This window comes from Cenococcum geophilum (genome assembly GCF_001692895.1).
Source record: "Cenococcum geophilum 1.58 unplaced genomic scaffold K441scaffold_10, whole genome shotgun sequence".
Taxonomy (NCBI): domain Eukaryota; kingdom Fungi; phylum Ascomycota; class Dothideomycetes; order Gloniales; family Gloniaceae; genus Cenococcum; species Cenococcum geophilum.
The window spans coordinates 31744-52411 of NW_027137568.1; the positions used below are offsets into that span (position 1 = coordinate 31744).

The following is a 20668-nucleotide window of genomic DNA, read 5'->3' on the forward strand; positions in this document are numbered from 1 at the left end:
AATCTCAGAATACAATCGGAGTTAATCTGTTGGGCACCTACTCCATAGTTAGATCTTGTTGTTTCTACCTACATGCCCAGCCTATTGACAAGTCCACCGTAGTATCTAGGCTTCGTTACAGCTAGCATTTAATATATATTATATAACTTAACTGCACTATCTTAAGTTTTTGTAAATTAGAAGAGTAATTATTTTTAAAATACAACTACAGTCGAGACTGTGACATAACGTAGCTAATTATATGGTAGAAACGTCGACACTTTAGTGATCACGGTATTTGTTTAAACAAAGTCCGTTACAGTTTGGGAATCAAAATCAACCCATGGAGGGACCCTCTGTACCCCTTATTAGTGCACACTTGCATTTTGGGTCCACCCTTACAATAACAAGATTTATGCATAGGCTTTGATTACCAATTATCAACTATAGGAGTATGGTCATCTGAGTACTCCTAGACCACGATACTTTATAAGATATGAGCCTGGCTGGGGGACTCGTGAAAACAAAGGCTTTAGAGGCGATAATGGAAAATAGAAGCTCATTTTACGTGGCACGGTCCTGAGCTTCATTCTGGATCTCATCACCCTCGTCATCCTTTTGATAAAGAAAGTACTGAACAAAAACAAAAGCGTCCAGCAGTAATGTCCCTAAACTTCCCAACAACCATGAAAGGTTGACAACTATGTACCGTGAATATATCGAGCTGGCTTCTCCAGGTTCGCAAAAACGAGGCTTCCGGCAAACAGGGGAGTACGCAAAGATAGATAGCACATATGTCAGGTTGCCAATACAGGCAAAAAGGAAGAAGAGCATAGATATGCCTTCGGTGCTTTTGCGACGATAGTTGAGGAGGAGTTGTGGCAAGCGAGAGCCCAGGTAGAGCACTGCGCATATATATCCAAATACTTGGCCGAGAACATTAAAATGGAGCGTATCTTGCCGGTCCGAGTCTCTTGAATGATCATTTGGAATGCGGGAGCGACTAGGGCGGTTGCTCAGCCACCAACCAAAAACACCTGCCGCACAAACAAGTACTATCGCGCTAAGATTGAAGAATACTGCTTGGAGGTTTGACTGCCAGGGCGCTGGACAGGGTTGCGAGACATCTTCTGGAGGCAGTTCTGAGAGAAGTGGAGTTACCGGCGAAAGGTGAGTCCCGTCAACAGATAACAAGCGTTCTCGAAATGAGGAGTGAGAATTTCTACGCTCTATGTCACCGATGCATGGTGGGCCACTTTGCCGGTGACCATTGCCGCCGCCGTTTCCATGAATTTCGAGGAGTGGAGACCTTTCATTAGGTCTATCCAAAGGTCCATCCTCATGCTGTGACTTCCGGACCTCGTCACTGAGAGTGAAGCCTTTGTAGTAGAAGCATTGCGCTAGTAATACTATATCTGCAAAGGTATAGTAGACAGCAAGAATGACCTAGGGTCGAGTCAAATTGTGGTTGCATAGAGTTTTTTTTTTCTTTTTCATGAAACATACCATTGTTGGCAGTACACGCTGTAAGACAGCACCTAGTATGTTGAAGACATCTCCGGCTAGCCATACAATGATGAAAAGAACAGAGAGACCATCGGCAGAGCTTCGTCTAAAATTCTCTATGATTTGTGGTGAAAATACAACAACCCAACATGCAATCGATATGGAACCACAAATCCCACTGATAGCATCGATGTCAAGGCGTAAGCCTTGAGATGGTGGAAACATGTTTCAACGGTGTGAACTTCGATTTTACGTGCTGGAAAGATATTTGTTATCACCACACTTCCTTTAGCCGCTACGTGGTCAGGGTCGGGAATCTCAGATAAAAACCTTACTCCATAAAAAGAACTTGTTCGTTCAAGTTTATGAAAGAAAAACGTTCGATTGACTGGGGTTAGCGCCCATATGGCCGCGCTTCTAGTTTGTGGAAGGGACTAGAGAAGGGCGGTTTTGAACCGATGGACAAACGAATATATTGGTATAAATGAGCTCGGTTTTCAGTGATGTCTAGTGTTGAGGCATGTAAATGATAACATTGAGAACGTTAGAAGAGCACGAACTAAGGGATGTCAGAGTTGAGGCTGAAAAGTCTGCAACTAAGCGAGAATCCGGAGAGAGCGTTTAGAGACCGAGGGGGAACAGCGGCTTGGCAAACCTAGTCTGCGGCTGGACTGCGGAGTATATTTAGGTTTTTAGGAAGAAAACTTGAGCAATTACTGCGGTTGCAAATTGTTGAGCGTAGCCTTTGCGTCTAAAAACCGTAGTTACGTATATTTCTTGTGCTTTACGAGAGATAAGTGTTTTAACTTATCTTATAAATCAGACCCCCGGTGGTTCGTTGGTACGTGCACTAAGCGCACGTGCGGCATACTGCTCCTTATCAGTTATCACCAACGAATTTTCCACCGAGGGTCTGAGGCTTATGGTCTTTCAAAATCTTTGCCTTACTGCTAAAACTTACATACTTCTCTAAAAGCCCTTTATGACCTCTATCGCCTCCACGTTGTAGTGATATCGTAGCTATATTCTATAAGAAGTTGGACGTGGGTAGTCGGTCAATTTTGGTTCAAAATCTACGAAGATGCATTTGGGAATTCCAACTTACGTTCTACGACGATGTATCTCGCCCCTTAATATTCTAGATATAGGGCTATAATATATATTTATAAAGATATAATAACCTAGAAAATCTATTACATAAAATATATATAATATAACTATCGTGGTTGGGATATGGCTCGTAGAAATACACAAAATTCGGGTTTTAAAACATTCAGTTTGTACTAAAACGACGTCTATGAGCTCTCAGACGCTCCGCGGAAGATTTTGGGGGGGTATAGGGAGCCGTTGCACGTGCTTCCCCTGCCCCGTAACCAAAATCTACTACGGGGCGTCTGATTTATGAGATAAGTTTTAACTGTGAAACTCGAACACGCCTCGTTGCTCCCGAGATGAGTACTTCAATTAGATTCTAAGGCAAACTGATTATTGTGTAGACCCTGCCGAATAATCTCAAACTGGTAATGTAAATCACTGAAGCCCCTGAGTCCAAATCGTTTTGCGGCCATATTTTACGACCGGTTTATTTTTGGGCTGACCATGTTTGACACAGATCTCGCCTTATTCTAAGCTCAAGACGCTGTCCTACAGCCCATTGTCCCTTTTAAACTTGTCCCAAGCTTCATTTAACGTGCTGAATACCGCTCCACTGATCATTCGCTGCTCAGTTGTTGCCGTCTGGGAAATCTAAGGTCGAGAGAATTATTAATCTGCAGACGCATGTTACATGATAGCATAATCAAGACCTTACCTTATCAGGGTGAACCTTAGCAATGGCCTNCATGTACACTATCTTCACCTTGTTGGGCATCACGAGATCACTCATCTCAACCTTGTTCCATCCAGCTTCTGGCCATAGGACAGAATCTAACGACCCGAGAAGTGCTCGTAGATTGTCCGACTTGCTACCCTTCCACGCAATGAGTTTCGCGTCGACTTGATCAGTCAGAGCGAACTTCTCATCATCGGCCTTTTCAGCTGCTGCATTTGCCTCCCTTAGCTTTTTAACAGCTTCCGCCTCCGAAGACGATACGGATTTCGATTTTCCTGTCAAATTATTTAGAGCGGAAGTTCTCGGAGGGGGATGCTTTCTAATTGGTGTTGCGCGTATCGTTGCCTCGGGGCGAGTCTGCTTTTTGCTCCCTCCAGCCGCGTTTTCACAGCGATTTCTGCCTTGTATACTTATCGAACCACCTAAACCTGCCTCAACTGCTTCCCTCCATACTTTTGCTGCGTCGGCCCATTTCTCCATGTTTTCAAGTGCTTCGGCTTTCCGCATCAGTGCTTTTCCGAAGAACTCCTTCATGTCCTTCTCTTCTTCGTTGCCCCCTAGTGATATTTTCTCACCCTCTCCACGTGAAACACCAATACTAGCCAGAGCCGAATCTGCGTCCGAAACGGCAGCTTTTGGATCACCTACTCTAATATTCGTAAGAGCCCGGTTGCAGAGGATTATTATTGTGATTGGATGACCTTCTGGTAAAGGAACCAATGCAGCAGAGTATGCGCCATGAGCTGTGGGGTAGTCACCGCGCTTAAAAGCGTCAGAGCCTTTTTGCCGATGGGATGCCGATGTTGAAAGAGCAGATGGGGATACTGGTGGTATTTGGCGAGGAGGCGGTTTCGGTCGGGTAGCTACAGGCGTGGATGATAGCGTTCTGGAGACAGGTGCTAAACTCTGTTGGAAGAACGGGTTATTTGATTGAGATAATGTTGACTGGTGGGAACTAGTTGAGGAAGGTTTTTGTGGCTCTGATGTTGGACGACCTGTCTCCTTAGTTGGCATTTTACGGCGGGCGGGGCTGATGTATGCCTGAGCGGTTTGTTCCTCGATATCTTGACGCGTGAGCTTTGCTGCAGGCCTTTTGTCTGGCTGTTGCACTTGCTTCTGGAGGAATCGGGGTTGAGGGGAAGGTTCAGATGGAAAGCCAAAATCGCTAGAAGCCGGATTACGTTTTATACGAGTAGCTGAAGAATCTGACGGCGTGGAATTAGAACTAGGCGGATGGGGTGGGTTTTGAGGACGTGGATTGCCAAATTCGAGCATTAAAGCTTCGTCGGTAACGCTGGACTCTGGCACTACGGTCTTGACTCCACGAGTTCCGCTTGCATTGGTCAAATCTGCATCACCATGGGAAGTCTTTTCACGGGCATATGGCAGGTTTTCACCATCTGCATACATGTGCGCATTTCTCATCCACTTAGGTTGGTTACTGTCACCCTCCTGCTGGAACTCAGCAACGGCTTTCTGGACCTTCTTTTGACCCGTCTTCCACAGAGTGTTGGCAGATTTGAAAATAGTGCTCCCAATTTCTGAGGCGTATTGAGTGACGTCTTTCTCACTCCCTGGAGAGCGGTTGTCCTGCTTACGCTGCGTAGAGCTGGGGCGACCTTCTTCTTTCCATTTCCAAGCGGGAACAGGAGGACCCGATCTTGCTCCCCGTGAGTTATGACGCGAGTCATTTCGTTGCTGAATCTCATTACCTTCAAGCGGGCTTTGACGTCCTCTGTCTTCCCTGCCAATCCACGCCTTTTGCTTTGCCTCATCGTGGGCTTGATTTAGAAGCCATCCAACTGCAGCTTGAATGTCAGTCCCAGATTCTGTTTGCGCTAAAGCTAAAGCAGAATTTTCCGGTGGAAAGCCCATATCGACCAATTCATTAATAGCTTTATCGTGAGGGTTGGTGTTTAGCGCGTTTAAATGTTCAATGGACTTCACCCGTGCAGGTCCTGAATTTTTGGGTCCTCCTTTCGGCTGTGTGAATTCAGAAACAGGTTTCCCAAGCATACCCAATATGTCGTCTTCATCATTATCTGCCAGTAGTAGTTGTGCTGTGGAGGCTGCCCGTCTCTGAGAACTCTGTCCCAATCCGAACGGATCGTCATCATCGCCGAACTCGTCTACACTTTTTGGAGAAGGTTCTTGGCTCTTAGAAGCGCTTGAAATGAAGCTCATAGCGCTTTGGCCACTGCGTGTAGATTGGGGGATCGGAAAGTGGGTGGAGGCGTCGACCGGGGCGTCGGAATTGAAGGCAGACAGAAGGTCATCTTCGGCGCTCAAGGGCTGATTAGGCCGTTTGGACGACGTATCCAGTCCCGCAAAAGGCTTATTGATTGTTTTAGAAAGATTATGAGCTCTCGAGCCATTATTTGCTGTTTGCTGTGTAGGTGGTGTAGCTTTCCCGTTGCCTAAAGCCTCCCAGAAATGTGCATCGTGCGTCCCAAATTGACTATCATATTGTTTCTTCCGCTCAGCTTCTTGCCGCGCTTTCTCCTCTAGGAGCTGTTTCTGTCGTTCCTGAAGTGACAGATTGTTCGATGCTTTAGACGAGTTCAGGGACAGCAAACTGGAAAAGCTGTCGTTAGATGGAGTGGTCGGTTTGGATGATGTCTTCAGGCCGCGACCGGACGGTTGTGCAGACAGAGGGGTCGAGCGTCCCGAGAGTGGTGGGGCAGGACTTTGTCGAGGGGGATAAAAGGATGGAGTAGGTTTAGTGTTATTGCTGGTGGTGGATGTCCAGTCAAGACCTGACAGATCATCCATCTTCAAGGTGTCGTAGAGTGAGTCTATAGATGTAGTGCATAAGCTGGACTCATAGCATAACTACTCGGTGAAGGATGCCGGACGCGTTAGGCACGAAAATGTGTTGTGTTTGCTGTGCCGTGCTGCGCGTTGAGCGCCACACCATCGCTGTTAAGCCACATTGACCAGCGTTAGCGCTCTCAATAATGAAAGATCGACGCGAGCCCCAAAGAGTGACGCTAACCGCCACGAGAATAATCATCTAGATATCAAACAAAGGCCTACTGGAGGGCTCTTACGCATGAACTACCTGCTTTGCACTATGGAGGGGCCTTTAAAATGCCTCTCGATTAATCTCTCAACATCTTCAAGTTACACGACCGATCATCCACGACTCAGAGGCATTCATAGCCCTGATTCCGAGGGTTGATAACTTCGGAGGTCCCTTTGCCGACCTAAATGCCTCGGAATATGTGTATATTCGTCAGACTCACTCCTGCAAAATTTGTGGCATCTATCTGGGCTTGAATTCTACATAATAGAAGGATTCTAGAAACCAAGCAATCGCTGAGCTTGTGAACAAAAGTGGTCAGTGAGTGCTGTTGTCCAATACCGACCCCTGAAGTGGGACGAATGACGCACATCAAGCACGGTCTCTGCGTGCGGACAGTCCCGTCAATGAACGGACCTGATACAGTTTGATAGAGATAGTTTAGTGCATGCGACAGCGGAGGGGTCTTCTTATGAATGCCCATTATGGAACGCCTCACAGCAGCTCTTTTCGGCTCCAAAAAGGACATCGGGGTAGGGTCGTCTTAGATTGGTTCTTCGACAAGATAGTAGTTTCACACTCAAGAGCAGTGTATGATCACTAGAAGCTCGAAAACGTGCATTTGGGACTTGGACGATCTTTACGTATTTAATCGCAGTGAATAGGAACAACCCCAGAATAAGAAACTTTGTAGGTATTGCCGAGCCGGCAAAGGCTTCAGAATAAAGCTAAAAGATGGAGACCTCACTGACCGTTCTTGCTGCCTTCATGCTGCGTTGGCTTTTCCGCAGCTCATCATTGTGTCGCATCGACGATCGCTTCGAGTAGGATTTACTTATGTTAGAGCCTCTGTATTGTGCCAAGCCGCAGACCTTCACGACCTGTCCACCCGTTGGCTACTTCATGGCGCAAGTTTGCGACGGCGCGGGAAGTTTTCGAAGCTACCCTGGAAAACTGCAAGCCAGCGAAACAGCCCGGCAAACCCACATGTAAGTTAGCCAGAAACGTCCAGATATGAAATCCTAGCTCGCCTCCCAGCAGTCGCTGCATGCCAATGCGCGAGAGCAGTTCTGAATGGCCATCGCAGCGGACTCCGTGACGGTTTGAGGCGGCTGCGGAGCAAGAGTCGAAAAAATACCGGGCGTAAAAAACGAGCGTCTTGACTCGCCAGGCACGTCAGGGCAGTCAAGGTTCCACTCGGCTGCTTAGCCTCTCGAGTAGCCGTTCCCGAGCGTGCTTGCGCTGCCGCGCGGGGGCGTTTTTCTTTTTCTTGCTGTTGCTCGCAGGGGAATCCACCCCCTGATCTCAACGGTGTTGCTCGTCCCAATCGCACCTGAGCCGTCATTGTTTTTTTGTCCCTCTGGCCTGGCTCTGGCACCCGCACGGTCGATCCAGCTGCTGCACAGATCTCTCTCTGTCTACTGCAGGTCCCAGCGCCCCCGAAGCCGCAGACCCTGAACCCAGAGTGCTACCCTCGGATCAGATTGCGTCCATAACAGCTCTCTCACACTCTCGAATTGTCCGCCGACAAGCTTGTCATCCCTCGACCGTGGCTGAAAGGCCGATCCACTTCACACACATTACACTCCTGAGCATCCACTCACACTTGCTCAACCGCATCTCGTGCCTTTCGACGACATGGGTCTCTTCACTCGCAAAAGTTCTAAGCCGGCTATTTCACCCTGCGACGCGCAGTCTAGCCATTCGAATGGCTCTCTGAAGTCTCCTGCCTTGCCAAAGTCTACCAACGGTGCTTCAATCGCGAAAACACTGAGTCCAGTACCCGATGTACCCCTACCCAAAGCACCAGACCCGGCTTTGGACCCAGCTGCGTATCTACGAAGCATCCATGCTGTTAGAGAGAGATCGAGACTCGTTCTCGAGAAAGCGAAGAAAAATCAACTGAAACATTTTTCTGTGGACATGACAAAATTCCAAGAGACTGCCGGCTATGTGGTTTCCATCATCAAGGTCCTCTACCTCTTCCGCTTTGTTTTTCGAAGTTCAAGTATTGACTTTCCTCACTGCAGAGGGATTATGCTCCAGACTATTCCTCTATTCCCCCTCACGGCCGCTGGCAACACTTCGAAGTAGGAGGTCGACCCCGAATTGACCAGCTTATGGCTTCGTGGCCCTCTACCGTTGATGCGCAGGAACGAACACGCCGTCTGATTGACCTTTTTCTTGTTTCCGTCCTGCTGGATGCTGGCGCTGGCACAAAATGGCAATATAGGAGCAAGGAATCTGGCAAAATATATCGACGCAGCGAAGGCCTAGCAGTTGCAAGTCTCGAAATGTTCAAAGCTGGTGTCTTTAGTAGTAACCCTGAGGAACCTTGCCAGGTCGACAGCGCTGGACTCAAGAAATTGGACGTCAAAACAATGGCCCGCGGTCTACAGGTTACAGAAGAGAATACTATTGATGGTCTTCAAGGACGTACGGGACTCTTAATGAGACTGGCAGATGCGCTCCAGAACCAGGAGATATTCGGACTCGAGGCTAGGCCAGGGAATATGCTAGGTACCACTTCATCTGCTCTCCCTTTCGATTTGAACTAATTGGAAGTAGATTATCTGCTCTCGCACCCCTCCACCCAGGCTTCCTCAGTCCCTATTATCCCCCTTCCTACACTATGGTCTGTTTTAATGGATGGCCTGTCACCAATCTGGCCATCCACCCGTACACAGATTGACGGCATCTCTATCGGCGATGCTTGGCGATGTTCTGTCATGCCTTCCCACCCAACACACCCCTGGGAGAACATTGTGCCATTCCATAAACTCACACAATGGTTGACATACTCCTTAATGGTTCCAATGTCCAAGCTTCTCCATGTCTACTTCGCTGGTAGTGAACTCTTGACAGGTCTGCCTGAATATCGCAATGGTGGACTTCTTATTGACACTGGCCTCTTAACTCTGAAGCCTGAGGACGCCAAGCGAGGACTTGAGCAGTACCAGAAGAATGCTCAGCTGAAGGGCCAGCCAAATATGGAAGTCGTGCCTCTTTTCACGGTTGACGACGACGTCATTGTTGAATGGAGAGCAGTAACCGTCGGCTTTCTTGACGAGCTCCTCTCAGAAGTTAATACGCTTCTGGGTTTAACTGGGAGTGATCGGCTAAGCTTGGCGCAGATGCTTGAAGCTGGCACATGGAAGGTACATCGAGCCACTGCCGTATAGAAACTGCATTCGCTAATGATGATTTCAGGGTGGACGAGAGATTGCTGAGGTATCGCGCCCAAACACGAAGGAGCCTCCCATTATGATCTTGTCCGACGGGACAGTTTTCTAAGATACCCTTACTTTACACCACATTTGTTCCCTTAGTCCCAGCGGATATGGAGGAAATTGCCCTCTAGGTGCATGAAGTATATGCGCACTAAACTTAATGCTTTGCTTTTGGTTTTCATGCAACCACCCGGCATTATCTTTGCATTGAGCAGTTATATTTCATGTTCATACTTGCTCGGTCGCTAGTTGTGCACACTCGATCATCAACGCCGGTGTGAGCTACTCCAGTACTCTTTCTTTGGAGGTATTATCGCTTCATTGATATTTATTTTTCTACACTCGTGCTAGAGATGGGCAGAAATTTTGAAAGAAAAGGCAAGGTCCAATATGTTGGAATGGGGAAAGAGAGACAGCTCTGCACTCCATAGTTTTTAATCAGTGAATGTGATTCTGCTTTTTTTGACTGGGCGTTACTGCTCGGCGGATATGGGCATCGTAACTGTTGACTGTAATATTAATGTTTAGTGTGAATGTAGTGTGGGTTGAAATTACATGTGACAAAGCCTATTTCTGATCGGAAACTTGCCAGTGTTTGCGACATCGTCACCCAAGCCCACATCCCTTGACTGCCTTTTCCTTTCTGCTCACCACCCGCCGCCATTAGGATGAATACTGGCAAACGCCAGAAGCAGCGCAAGGTCCTGCTGATGGGCAAGAGTGGAGCGGGGAAATCGTCGATGCGCTCCATCGTCTTCAGCAACTATGTCGCAAAAGATGTGCGCCGCCTTGGAGCCACTATTGACGTCGAACACAGCAATATCAAGTTCATGGGCAATCTTATGCTCAACCTTTGGGATTGTGGCGGGTGAGCTCTACCTTCACACTGTCAGTCAGCAGAGGCCCGATGGAGAGGCATGCATACCGTGCATCAAATGCTAATATCAATTTCTCTGCAGGCAAGATGGCTTCGTAGAGAATTACCTCACTCATCAACGGAACCATGTCTTCGGCAGTGTTGCCGTCCTCATATTCGTTTTCGATATTGAATCCCGCGAGTTCCAGGCCGATGTCGTCAGCTACTCCAACATTATACGTGCTTTGGAGGAGTGTAGTCCCCAGGCTAAGGTATTTTGCCTAATACACAAGATGGATCTCGTTCAAGCGCGGCTACGGGCCCAACTTTTCGAGGAGCGCGTAGACTATATCAGATCCGCTTCGGAGGGCTTCAAGCATACGGTTGACTTCTTCCCCACGAGTATATGGGATCAATCGCTTTACAAGGCTTGGACGCAGATCATATACTTCCTGATACCTAATGCTGCGACCATTGAGAGCCTTTTACAGCAGCTTGCTGAAGTAATTGACGCAAGAGAACTTATACTCTATGAACGAACGACGTGTTTGATGGTTACCCATGTAACTCGAGGTCTAGAAGCTCAAAATCCGTTCACAGATCGCTTTGAACGTATATCTAGCATACTGAAAACCCACAAGCAATCCATGGCGTAACTATCCCTAATTCCAGAGGCCCTACCTTTTACACCGTCCTGACTTTCCATAGTAAGCACACAGGGATCCCGGCTGGCAACGCCAACTTCGCCGAGATGCAAATAAAAACCGGTCGCTTTATGTTCTTTATCACACGACTGACAGAAAATACCAACCTCGCCGCTTCAATCCCGCCCTCCGAACAGGTCTTCAACGCCGCTCGTGTGAACATTCTGCTTGCTCGACCAAAATTCGCTGAATTGGACATCGCAAATAAACCGAGACCGGGTATCCAACAGGCCTTTGCCCACTCAGTAGAAAGCGAGGGGCTACCCAACGAAATGGACTTTAAGGGAAAAGGCAAGGAACCTAGTATTGGTGGTGAAGGGTCAGCATTTGGAGCTTGATCGAATGGTTCAAAGCATCTAAGGACTTACTTTCCGCAGGCTTCTATGATAATATGATACCCATTTCGAAAAAGCGTAGGCGAGCATTAGCGTTAACATCCAGGAGATACTATTACCGTTCACATTGATTACATCCGAAGAGTGATACTCACTAAACAGGCATGGATATGGGCACAAACATGGGACAGAAACAACGCCTACGAATGCTTGTACTTCCGCAATCGCCCATAAGAAGAAATTTATATCTCCTTAAAGACTTCTATAGGATAGGTGGTTAAGGCCACCGGTCTCTTTTATCAGAGTTTAGAGAAAGAAAGTAGTTGCAATGAGCATTTCTACCGGAATATTTTCGAGATCGGAAAGACGTAAGAACGGAGCGCTTTTGACTAAGCATCTGGAAGTATTGTAGGCTACCGGATGAACTGTTCTCGCGTTGCGGCTGTATCAGCTCTTGTCCTTTAATAAGGAACATGGTTCTCTGCTTCTACCACTACTCTGCACCCTTAGACGTGCTGTGCGCAGTACCTCAGATGTTCTCCGAGTAAACCATTCAGGCTATAGCCTCGACTTTCATCCTACAGATATCTAATCCAAAGTCTCGTAAAACAAAGAACCGCCATCATGCGCAATACACTATGCATCCACTGACCAGAACCACATCAATTACGTGAAAAGCCGGTAAAAGTAAATGCCCGTAGCAGAAAAAAATTCCCATACAACTACAGGTGTTAGTACAATGAGCTCTGCATATTCGCCGGCTTACAACCTCCCTTCAGCCCCCCTGATAACATCAAAAAACACCTCATCAGTAACCCCGTAGACCAAATCGTCCTGCTTCTCGAAGGCCGTCTCAAGCGGGCATCTAACCCTCCAGAAATTGCCCTTACGATTGTTGCTATCCTCCGGTGAGAGTGCTATCTCGGCCAATTTTTTCAGCCGCGTTCCGATGGCCTTCTGCTGCGCACGCGCGCTCGCCCAGAACTCAGCCAACTCCTCAACGCAAGAGAGGCCGCCGTCGATAGATTGCATAAGGCCGGGTAGCTCCGAAATCAGGCCACCAGATGTGAGGATGTCGCAGGCAATCATAAGGGCATATCCAGGGAAAGGTGTGGAGAAGATGAAAGGGTTTGATGGAAGGCGCCGTGAGCGGGAGGAATGACTAAGAGCTTTCATCATAGAGAGGAACTGGGCTGCGTCTTGTGTCGCTTGGATAATGTTGCGGCGGATTGCGGACGAAGAGAGGGATGTGAGACGAACGTGTCGGTTTAGACGCATTGTCGATGTGTGGTAGAGGGCGTGAATGCTTAAGAATGTGCCAGCGTAACCGTTAGTGATGCTAATGTCGAGGTTATCATGGGAGTAGTGAAGATGGGGGGGTAGATGCGCCATCCATGCCTCCAGGCGATCGCACGTTCTAGAATAGAAGTCTTGATATAGTTTTTCATATGTGTTATCAAATCGGTGAACGGCGCGGCCTGTGTAGGACATCACATCCCCCCATATTGCGGAGATAAGAGTCAGGGATGCCATGGCACCGAGCGCAGAATTTGATGGCGATCCTTTTTTAAGAATATCAAAGTCGAAAAGGGGAGTCTCTGGCGGTGTCGATGACCCATACGCGCTCTCAAGGCATGGGAGGCGGAGAAGCGTGTCTTCGGGTTGAATGACACAGAGGGTGCCGCCACAGAATCCGTTATACCGCTGTTGGAGCATTAGGATATAAACTGTTGCCGTGATGAAATCTGTTGAACTTACATCCATCAAGAATCCCGACCAGAAGGTCCTTCGGCGACATTCTTCAAGCGTCGAGCGGTCGAAACCAAAATCCAGGTCAGTATCGTCCGGAATATCTTTCACGCCCTCTTCGGTATTCAACTTTAGAGCGCTTATGGCGCGCAGAGCCGATCCACAGAAGTCCCAAGCCTCAGTGGCTTTTCCTCGAGCAAAGTTGTAAAGCGCAAGCATTAGCCTGCCCTGGCATAGCTGCAAGCTGAATTTTCCAAATCTTTCTCCAATAGCGTAGGTGGCGATTCCAGCAAATTGTTTTCCAACAGACCGCTTCTCGAAGTCCATATCAAATATCGAACCCATTGCGAGAACACTATAAAGCAACATACGATCATCACGTGTTTTTTCTCTGCATGTCTCTACCCAAGCGGTGAAATGCTGTCGAGGGAATATACAGTATGTTGCGGAACCAACGTGGGCGAAATAAAGACTCAAGAGGTGGGAAGTAAGCCCGGGGTCTGTCTCATAGGGATCGTATCCCCAGCCTAAGGCCAATTGATCGACATGATGTGAACCCCGCTGACCATCTTCATGAACGGAAGATCCGATGCCGTTCGCAGGACTGCTCCACTCCATTTCGAACGAATGAACTGACATATCGCGACCTCCTGTTGTCGGAACAGCGCGGAAACCTTTGAGATGCTTGGACGGTGAGCCAGATGGATTACTAGTTTCTAACGTCCTGCGTGCTTTGCGAGGTGGCTGTGTTGATAGAGGACTATCCCAACTTCTAGATTGGCTTGATGCAGTAACTGGGCTTAAAAGTTCCATTGATCGACTCTTGAGTGGGGAGGAAGTACCAGACGAGGAAGGTTCGTCTGTAGTGTTGCCCAAGCTAGGCTGATTGAGGCCCCTGTTCTCCTGGATTAGCCATGATCCTTCCCAGAAGTATTGGGCCGACAATCGGAAATCTGGATATGCTTGTGCTCCAGCGAACTCTAGAAATGGATCGAAGAACACATGGTAGTTGGGACTTACCCTCTACAGATCCTCTGGGACTTAGTGCATTGGCGGCACTTAGGAATAGCAGGCTCGCATTTGATCTTCTTCTCACGACAGGTCAAGCAGGCTTGAGCTAACCTTTTTCTAGGCTTCCCAGCTTTGGTAATACCCCAGGACGGATTCACTGGCTCCCCATCAATGACGACTCGACAAAACGAGCCATCCTCATAGACATAGCACAGCCCCTCTCCAGGAATATCTCGTTGGCCCACACAGCGGGAGGTGCGTGTCGGGGCTCTGTGGGATGATTCTGCACGCCTTCTGGCTGGAGCTCTAGGAACCTCCAGTGGATCTTCGTGGGTAGTGTGCATAGATAAAGTTGCAACGGATTCCGATGAACCGCTAATGCCAGATGCCGTGGATTGGGGGCGCTGGATCTTGTGGATTGAATCCGAGTGTATTGGCCTAGGGTGGCAGACAAAGTCAGGTGTGTGAGACGTTGACAATGCTTGCGCATTTGCGGTCGACGCCATCTGCGAAGGACGAAGCACGGGAGGTGCCTGCGTCGATGAGATGTCTTCTCCAATTCGGTCACAGCTGTAGTAATCGACAGTCTGCCGTCTTTTGAGAGTAGGGCTTGGGGATTGGTAGCAAACGGGAGCACCGGGAGGTCCTGTGCCACTCATTTGCGGGGAGGACTCTGAGGGCTTTGATTCCAGAAGTTGGGGCTGAAGCAAAGTTCGCAAACTAGGAAGCTGTTGAGAGTTTCCGGGGCTTTCTGAGTTTCGTGCATGGTGAGTTGAGGGTAAATGTTTATGCCTTGATTGATCGCCATCCGGGCGCTGGTATGGAGTCCAGGTAAAACACGACTGTTGAGGGACAGGTAGGCTAGGTAAACGCTTCATGTCCGGCGGTGCGGCCAACGATGGGTGGCTGTCTGGGACTCGCGGAGCGCTCTCGCTGCCAATCGAGGGATGGCTTCCAAGGTACATGGTCGACAAACAACATGGAGTTTCTGGATATGTATAGAATATAACGCGGGGCTCTCAGAAAACAAGGCGAAGCCCCACCCCTGACGCAGGCACTGCATCAGCTCAAGCTATGGGGCAAGCAAGGAGGGAGAATGGTCAATGGCAGCAAAGATGCAAAGATGCAAAGATGCAAAGATGCAAAGATGCAAAGATGACAGCAAAGGCACAATTGAGTGCGTCTGATAAAGCAACATACCCGCCGTGATGCAGAAATGCAAGGTTCTGTGGATAGAAGTCGACGGAATCTAATGTCCGTGCAGGGCTGACGTCCGACTCTCCGGCAAACTTCTGACGGGCAGCCGGGAGACGTGCAGTGGAGCTGTGGAGCGGTGGAGCAGTGAAGCAGTGTAGTGTGTGGAGAGGAGGCGGCAGCGGCAGACCCCAACGCAGAGACGAGCGGACAGGGCAGGTCAGGGCTGTGGACAGGCACAACGGGGCCAGAAGACTTCAAACAGAAGCCAGATACTAAGAAACGGCCCAGCAGCGGCACACGCGAGAACATGATGCTGGTCGCTCTCAGCACGGCCCGGCAAGGAGGAGCAAGCAGCCGGGAGGCAGGACTCGACTTGCAGCATGCGAGAACTTGCAGCAAGCAATACGGGACTTTTCTGACTCGAGGATGGCCTTCCCTGTGCCAGTGGACTCAACCACCAGCGCCCACAGATCTCATGCCAGCAGGCTCGAAATCTGCGCAGCAGCCGCGTCGCCCTCGCTCAGCCTGGCCTCTGATCGTGTAGCGTGGAATGCAGCCACAAGGGCTCTCAGCCGCGTCGCAACCTGTCAAAACTCGGCGTCGGGCGTTGCGATAAAATCCCGTTACTGCGTTGAGGATTTCCCCAGACCAGGCGTCCGTTGCTGCAGAGATTTGCTAATGAGCTCCACATAAATGGGTTGCAGAGCACTCCCTTCCGCCCATTTTGCCCCATTCTGCCCATTCTGCCCATTTCCCAAGCCACAAACTCCTCCCGCCGCAACAGTCCCACTAACGACCTGCGCGCACCCGCTTCCGGCTGATGGCCAGGGATTGAAACCGCCCAAGGAGCCGTTGAATCCAACACCCGGCACCGCTGCTGTTTCTCGCGTGCAGGCTTGGCTGCATGCCCCTAAAACCCAACGATTGCCGGCCCCAGGATGCAGCCTGCTTACGCTTATGCCTGTGATAAGACGCCAACTATGGCGAGCTCTCCGATTGTCAATGCCGGCCTGTATCTTGAATCCCGGAAAGGCCGTCCTCGACTTAAAGGCCCATGCGGCATTGCTTTTCGAGGCTGCAGAACCATCAAAATTTCAGGGGTACAAAACGACCCTGTGGCCCTTGAGCCCACCCAATATAGTCATCATGAGCTGCTTTATCCGCCTGCTAGCCCCCCGAGCAATGGCTGAATATTGTGGACGACGGCATATGCAGAGAATGAATAATGGAACAGCAAGACTCCACGAGGGCACTTTAAGAGTACTTAGTATATTTACAATAATTACTGTGATGACTAATCAATACACGTATCGAATTTCTTGAAGTCAATGTTGACTTGATCTGTGAACAACTCCCAGCTTGTCACTCCGCGGCAGATCATCACATCTTACCGTTCTATTTTGCGTATTAGTATCAACAATAGACACAATGGCTACAGCTCCTATTGATGCCTCGCCAACAATTGAGTCTGACAACGTGCCAGCAAAACCTAGCGAAGATCCTAGGCAGGAGGAAGCTTCAACCTCCATTCAACCAGCAGATCGATCTTCTTACAGTCGCAGTCGCAGTCGCAGTCACAGCCGCAGTCGTAGCGCATCACCCTCTAGGGCTATAGATACAGAAGCAGATCCTCCACAGTTGCCCGACGACGAGATCCCTCCCTTGCCTAACGAAGCACCACCAGAAGACGATGGTTGGGCACCTGTGTGGGACGAAGCAGCTCAGGCTTACTACTTTTATAACCGCTTCACTCACGCCACACAATGGGAAAACCCTCGCGTGCCAGATGCGAAGTCTGCTGCTGCCGCTGCTGGGCTGGGCTCGCATGACCGAATATCGTCCAGCAGCGCGCCAGGCACAGCAAGCAGCAGTTCCGGCGCACCCGGCACATCCTCACCTCCGCGGCGTCTCCACGGCGGCTACAATCCCGCTATACATGGTGACTATGATCCCGATGCCGACTATGCCATCGAGGCGCAAACCGAGAAAGAAAAGGCAGCAGCTGCGACTGGACTGGATCCAAATTCACAGTACGCTGCTACTGGCTTCTTCAACCGCTTCACAGGACGTTGGCAAGCAGCGACGCTAGCCCCCGAGAATTTTAATGACGAGAACAAAAGCAAGCGGCAGATGAGTGCTTTCTTTGACGTTGATGCTGCGGCGAATAGTCATGATGGGAGAAGCCTCAAGGCGGAGAGACAAGGGAAGAGACTCACTAAACAAGAGGTTAAAGCATTCAGAGAGAAGCGGAGGGAGAAAAAGGAAGAGAAACGGAGGGCATGGTTAAGGGATTAAGCTGAGTCTTAATACATGGAGCTTTTCATGTGGAAGTACAGCCTTCCAAGTTGCTCGTAGGCCAATGATTTTCAGCGAGGGCGTTACTAATGAGGGGCATGCATTGCAAAGGCCGAAAGGAATCCAATTGTTCAATCTTTGCATTGCGCTGGCTGCGCGAATTGTACTTCTAGAGTGCCTAGCCCACGATTGGCAGGCGACCCAGTTTAGCATCCACATCCTCTGTGAAAACTGTTCACATGGCTTGTGTTACTTGCAGGTTCCGTTTGGTCCAAAGGATATCCCCCATGGAGCTTTCGCCAGCGGTGATTCTTGACTCGTGGCATGTAATTTGCTGCAGAGTCTCCGTTCATGATTTAATGTCAACCAAAGCATTCCGTTCAACCCTGCCCTATATCCTCTCCACCCGCTCCCATCCCCTCCATTTTCTGCCTTATACCTTCAACATTCATGTCCGTATCTGCTACGTCATTGCTAACCCCTTGCTCCAAACCTTCCCCTTCACCCAACAACCATTTGACAACTTCCTCCTTCTCGTTAATTTCGGCTTCGAAAACTGCATCATGACCAGCTTTATTAATCGCCGTTACGTCGGCGCCTAACTTAACAAGTAGCTGCACGCAAGCGAGATGCCCGTTCAAAGATGCCCAGTGAAGCGCTGTATTGCCCGCTGCATTCGGCAGGCTTAGGAGTGGAAGAGGTTTTCGCGCGTTTTCTGTGCTAAGAACAGAGGTAAGAAGTGTAGAGATCAGGTTAAGAATATCTATTCTAGCAATTTCAAGTCAGCAAGCAGCTTGGGACGTATTTAGATTATGCGGTGGAAGGAAATAAACCACATAGAAAATGATAAACAACCCACCTAGATGTCCGTTCGCTGCAGCATAATGCAGCGCACTATTTCCGGACTCAGGATCTACTGCCGCTTCAAATAAAATTTCCTTCGCGCAGTTGTACTTGGTGGACAGGCTGGTGAGGTAGTCTGACAGTTCGCTGACTTCGTTAACACGAGACAGGTAAAGTATTTCATCAATCTCATCTTCTGTAAGTCGAGGCATGATGAATAAGCGCAAACTTCATAAGAAATACGGACGTTGTGGCAACACAAAGCGCTTTCGATGTGCGGGATGAAATGCCCGAACACGACATCATCAAACTCTTCTAAGCGAATCCTATCCCTTGCAACGGTGGAATTCGTCCCGCGATTATCGATAAGAGCTAGCCAATAGAATCTATAGGATCACCATACGCGTACTTTTGATGTTCGTGCAAGGTCAGGACGTCAGTTTAAACGCTTCACTATCTCCAACCAAAATTGCAGAATCCCTTGTCTACTTTAAGAAACGGAGTAAATATAATATTCGAATCACACACTTGGAGGTTGTCAAATACCTTGTGCCCTAACGACTACTGCAGCCCAGCCTAGCAACAAAAAAGTCTCGCCATCGCGTTTCCTTTGCCGCACATGATCAATATTGCATTTGCCTTTTACTGCTAAGGCTTTCTTTTTAAGCCGTAGGTAAATACGAGTAGCGCCTTCGTTCGCAATAGTATAGGTACAGCCATTTACTGATACATAAATATTGCCGAAAGTGCTCTGGAGAGGCCCCTAGGTCCCCGCAGAACGAATTGGGATATACCAGCTCCCAGGGAGAACTAGGAGTATACTACGCTTCCCTTCTCGACCAAAGTAGCATTTTGATAACCTTGACAAACTAACTACTTTTTATTCGACCAGTTACTGGATACGCAATGCCGACTTGATATTGTGTCGACCTGAGTCAGGTGTCATGCCGCCGACTCAGTTACCTACCCCTTGACTCAGTCACCGACTCAGTCACCGACTCCCTATTACGTACCCCCCTGTACCTGCATCTACCTTATGTATATATAGTCTCTTTTCTTCATAGATTAATCAACACACGAGTCCAGTGATTGTATTGGACTGGAGTGGAGTGGATTTGGGCTCAAATCCACTCCATCTAGCTAGTAAATTGTTTGACTCCAAGAGCTCCTTAGAGCTCCAGTACATTTATATACTAAAAATAGAAAGGCTTAGCATTGGCATAGTGTTATAAAAGGAAGAGTAGATGTAGGATAACTAACTAAAAGCTACCTATATTACTCCTTACTAATAACCTTAGTCTTATAGTTAATCTCAATAGCCGCATATTGCTTATCTAGCTCCCCTTCCTCCTTATTAATTACGTCATCTTCTACCTAAGTAGAGACCTCTGCGGCAACCGCCGCAGCAAGCCGGGCCTTTGCCGCTTCCTTAAGGGACACCCTTTTATAAGGCTCTCCTACTAAGTCATCTACTTCCTTATTGTCAAATATACCCTTTAGCGGTAGCCTATACATATGCTAAAGAACCTTATTTGCCTTAATAATATCCATTTATAATCAGAAGCGCTAGTTATTAAGAAGAATCTTATAGCTGCTAAAGAGTTATTCACATTTTGTAACGGCGCTATCGCACGTTACCTGCCAAATTCTGCCATATTCTGCCGACCTGCGATTGGCCCGCCTAAAGCTAGCGCCTTGGCGGCTTACCCTATATATTTGTTTACATTGGTCCTAGCGACCCCTTTTCCTTCTCTTTAGCTTAGTATCTTGGTAATATAGTATTCGTTTAAGCTTCGGTTTAGAGGCATTTATTTGAGCCGTAATATTATACTAAGCTCTCCCTACCTTGCCTAGGAAGGCCTTAATAATATCCCACCCTAAAGAAACTTCGTCTGCAATAACGCATTAACGCGCTATACTTAGACACTAAAACAACTCTATATTGCCTGGGAAGGCCTAGATAATATCCTACCTTATAAGCTAGATAGGACTGGACCTATACCCCTAGAATCGAAACTAAAGCGTATAATATTAATAAACCTTAGGAAGCTAATAATGGCACCTAAAGCAAGCTTATTTAAGAGAGCTGCCTTTACCTAAAAGGAACCTG

The 20668-nt window shown here is 48.5% G+C and overlaps 7 protein-coding genes across 7 annotated transcripts; 3 read left to right on the plus strand and 4 right to left on the minus strand.

Annotated features, from left to right (window-relative positions):
* Positions 1-219: 219 nt before the first annotated feature.
* On the minus strand, positions 220-2164 carry K441DRAFT_631195 (PQ-loop-domain-containing protein). Its single transcript, XM_067646303.1, has 2 exons — positions 1486-2164; positions 220-1425 (listed from the first exon to the last, which is right to left on the minus strand). The coding sequence occupies exons 1-2, from the start codon at positions 1708-1710 to the stop codon at positions 544-546; spliced, it is 1107 nt and encodes a 368-aa protein (XP_067506646.1). The 5' UTR covers positions 1711-2164; the 3' UTR covers positions 220-543.
* A 685-nt stretch (positions 2165-2849) lies between these two features.
* K441DRAFT_655806 (uncharacterized protein) lies at positions 2850-6191 on the minus strand. Its single transcript, XM_067647920.1, has 2 exons — positions 3296-6191; positions 2850-3231 (listed from the first exon to the last, which is right to left on the minus strand). Exons 1-2 carry the CDS (start codon positions 6086-6088, stop codon positions 3130-3132), a joined length of 2895 nt encoding a protein of 964 aa, XP_067506647.1. The 5' UTR covers positions 6089-6191; the 3' UTR covers positions 2850-3129.
* Positions 6192-7632: 1441 nt separating this feature from the next.
* On the plus strand, positions 7633-10118 carry K441DRAFT_655807 (DUF1688-domain-containing protein). The gene is made up of 4 exons (XM_067647921.1): positions 7633-8309; positions 8369-8858; positions 8907-9496; positions 9549-10118. The coding sequence occupies exons 1-4, from the start codon at positions 7977-7979 to the stop codon at positions 9630-9632; spliced, it is 1497 nt and encodes a 498-aa protein (XP_067506648.1). The 5' UTR covers positions 7633-7976; the 3' UTR covers positions 9633-10118.
* Positions 10119-10236: 118 nt separating this feature from the next.
* Positions 10237-11466, plus strand: K441DRAFT_548504 (GTP-binding protein GTR1; the record flags this gene model as incomplete). Its single annotated transcript, XM_067642964.1, has 3 exons — positions 10237-10436; positions 10528-11076; positions 11133-11466. 3 exons carry the CDS (start codon positions 10237-10239, stop codon positions 11464-11466), a joined length of 1083 nt encoding a protein of 360 aa, XP_067506649.1.
* Positions 11467-11801: 335 nt separating this feature from the next.
* K441DRAFT_703981 (uncharacterized protein) lies at positions 11802-15619 on the minus strand. The gene is made up of 3 exons (XM_067653508.1): positions 14233-15619; positions 13222-14107; positions 11802-13167 (listed from the first exon to the last, which is right to left on the minus strand). Exons 1-3 carry the CDS (start codon positions 15186-15188, stop codon positions 12226-12228), a joined length of 2784 nt encoding a protein of 927 aa, XP_067506650.1. The 5' UTR covers positions 15189-15619; the 3' UTR covers positions 11802-12225.
* A 1161-nt stretch (positions 15620-16780) lies between these two features.
* Positions 16781-18140, plus strand: K441DRAFT_655811 (uncharacterized protein). Its single transcript, XM_067647922.1, has one exon. It carries the CDS (start codon positions 16849-16851, stop codon positions 17713-17715), a length of 867 nt encoding a protein of 288 aa, XP_067506651.1. The 5' UTR covers positions 16781-16848; the 3' UTR covers positions 17716-18140.
* On the minus strand, positions 18096-18832 carry K441DRAFT_606037 (ankyrin; the record flags this gene model as incomplete). Its single annotated transcript, XM_067645388.1, has 2 exons — positions 18575-18832; positions 18096-18478 (listed from the first exon to the last, which is right to left on the minus strand). Exons 1-2 carry the CDS (start codon positions 18768-18770, stop codon positions 18096-18098), a joined length of 579 nt encoding a protein of 192 aa, XP_067506652.1. The 5' UTR covers positions 18771-18832.
* Positions 18833-20668: the final 1836 nt, after the last annotated feature.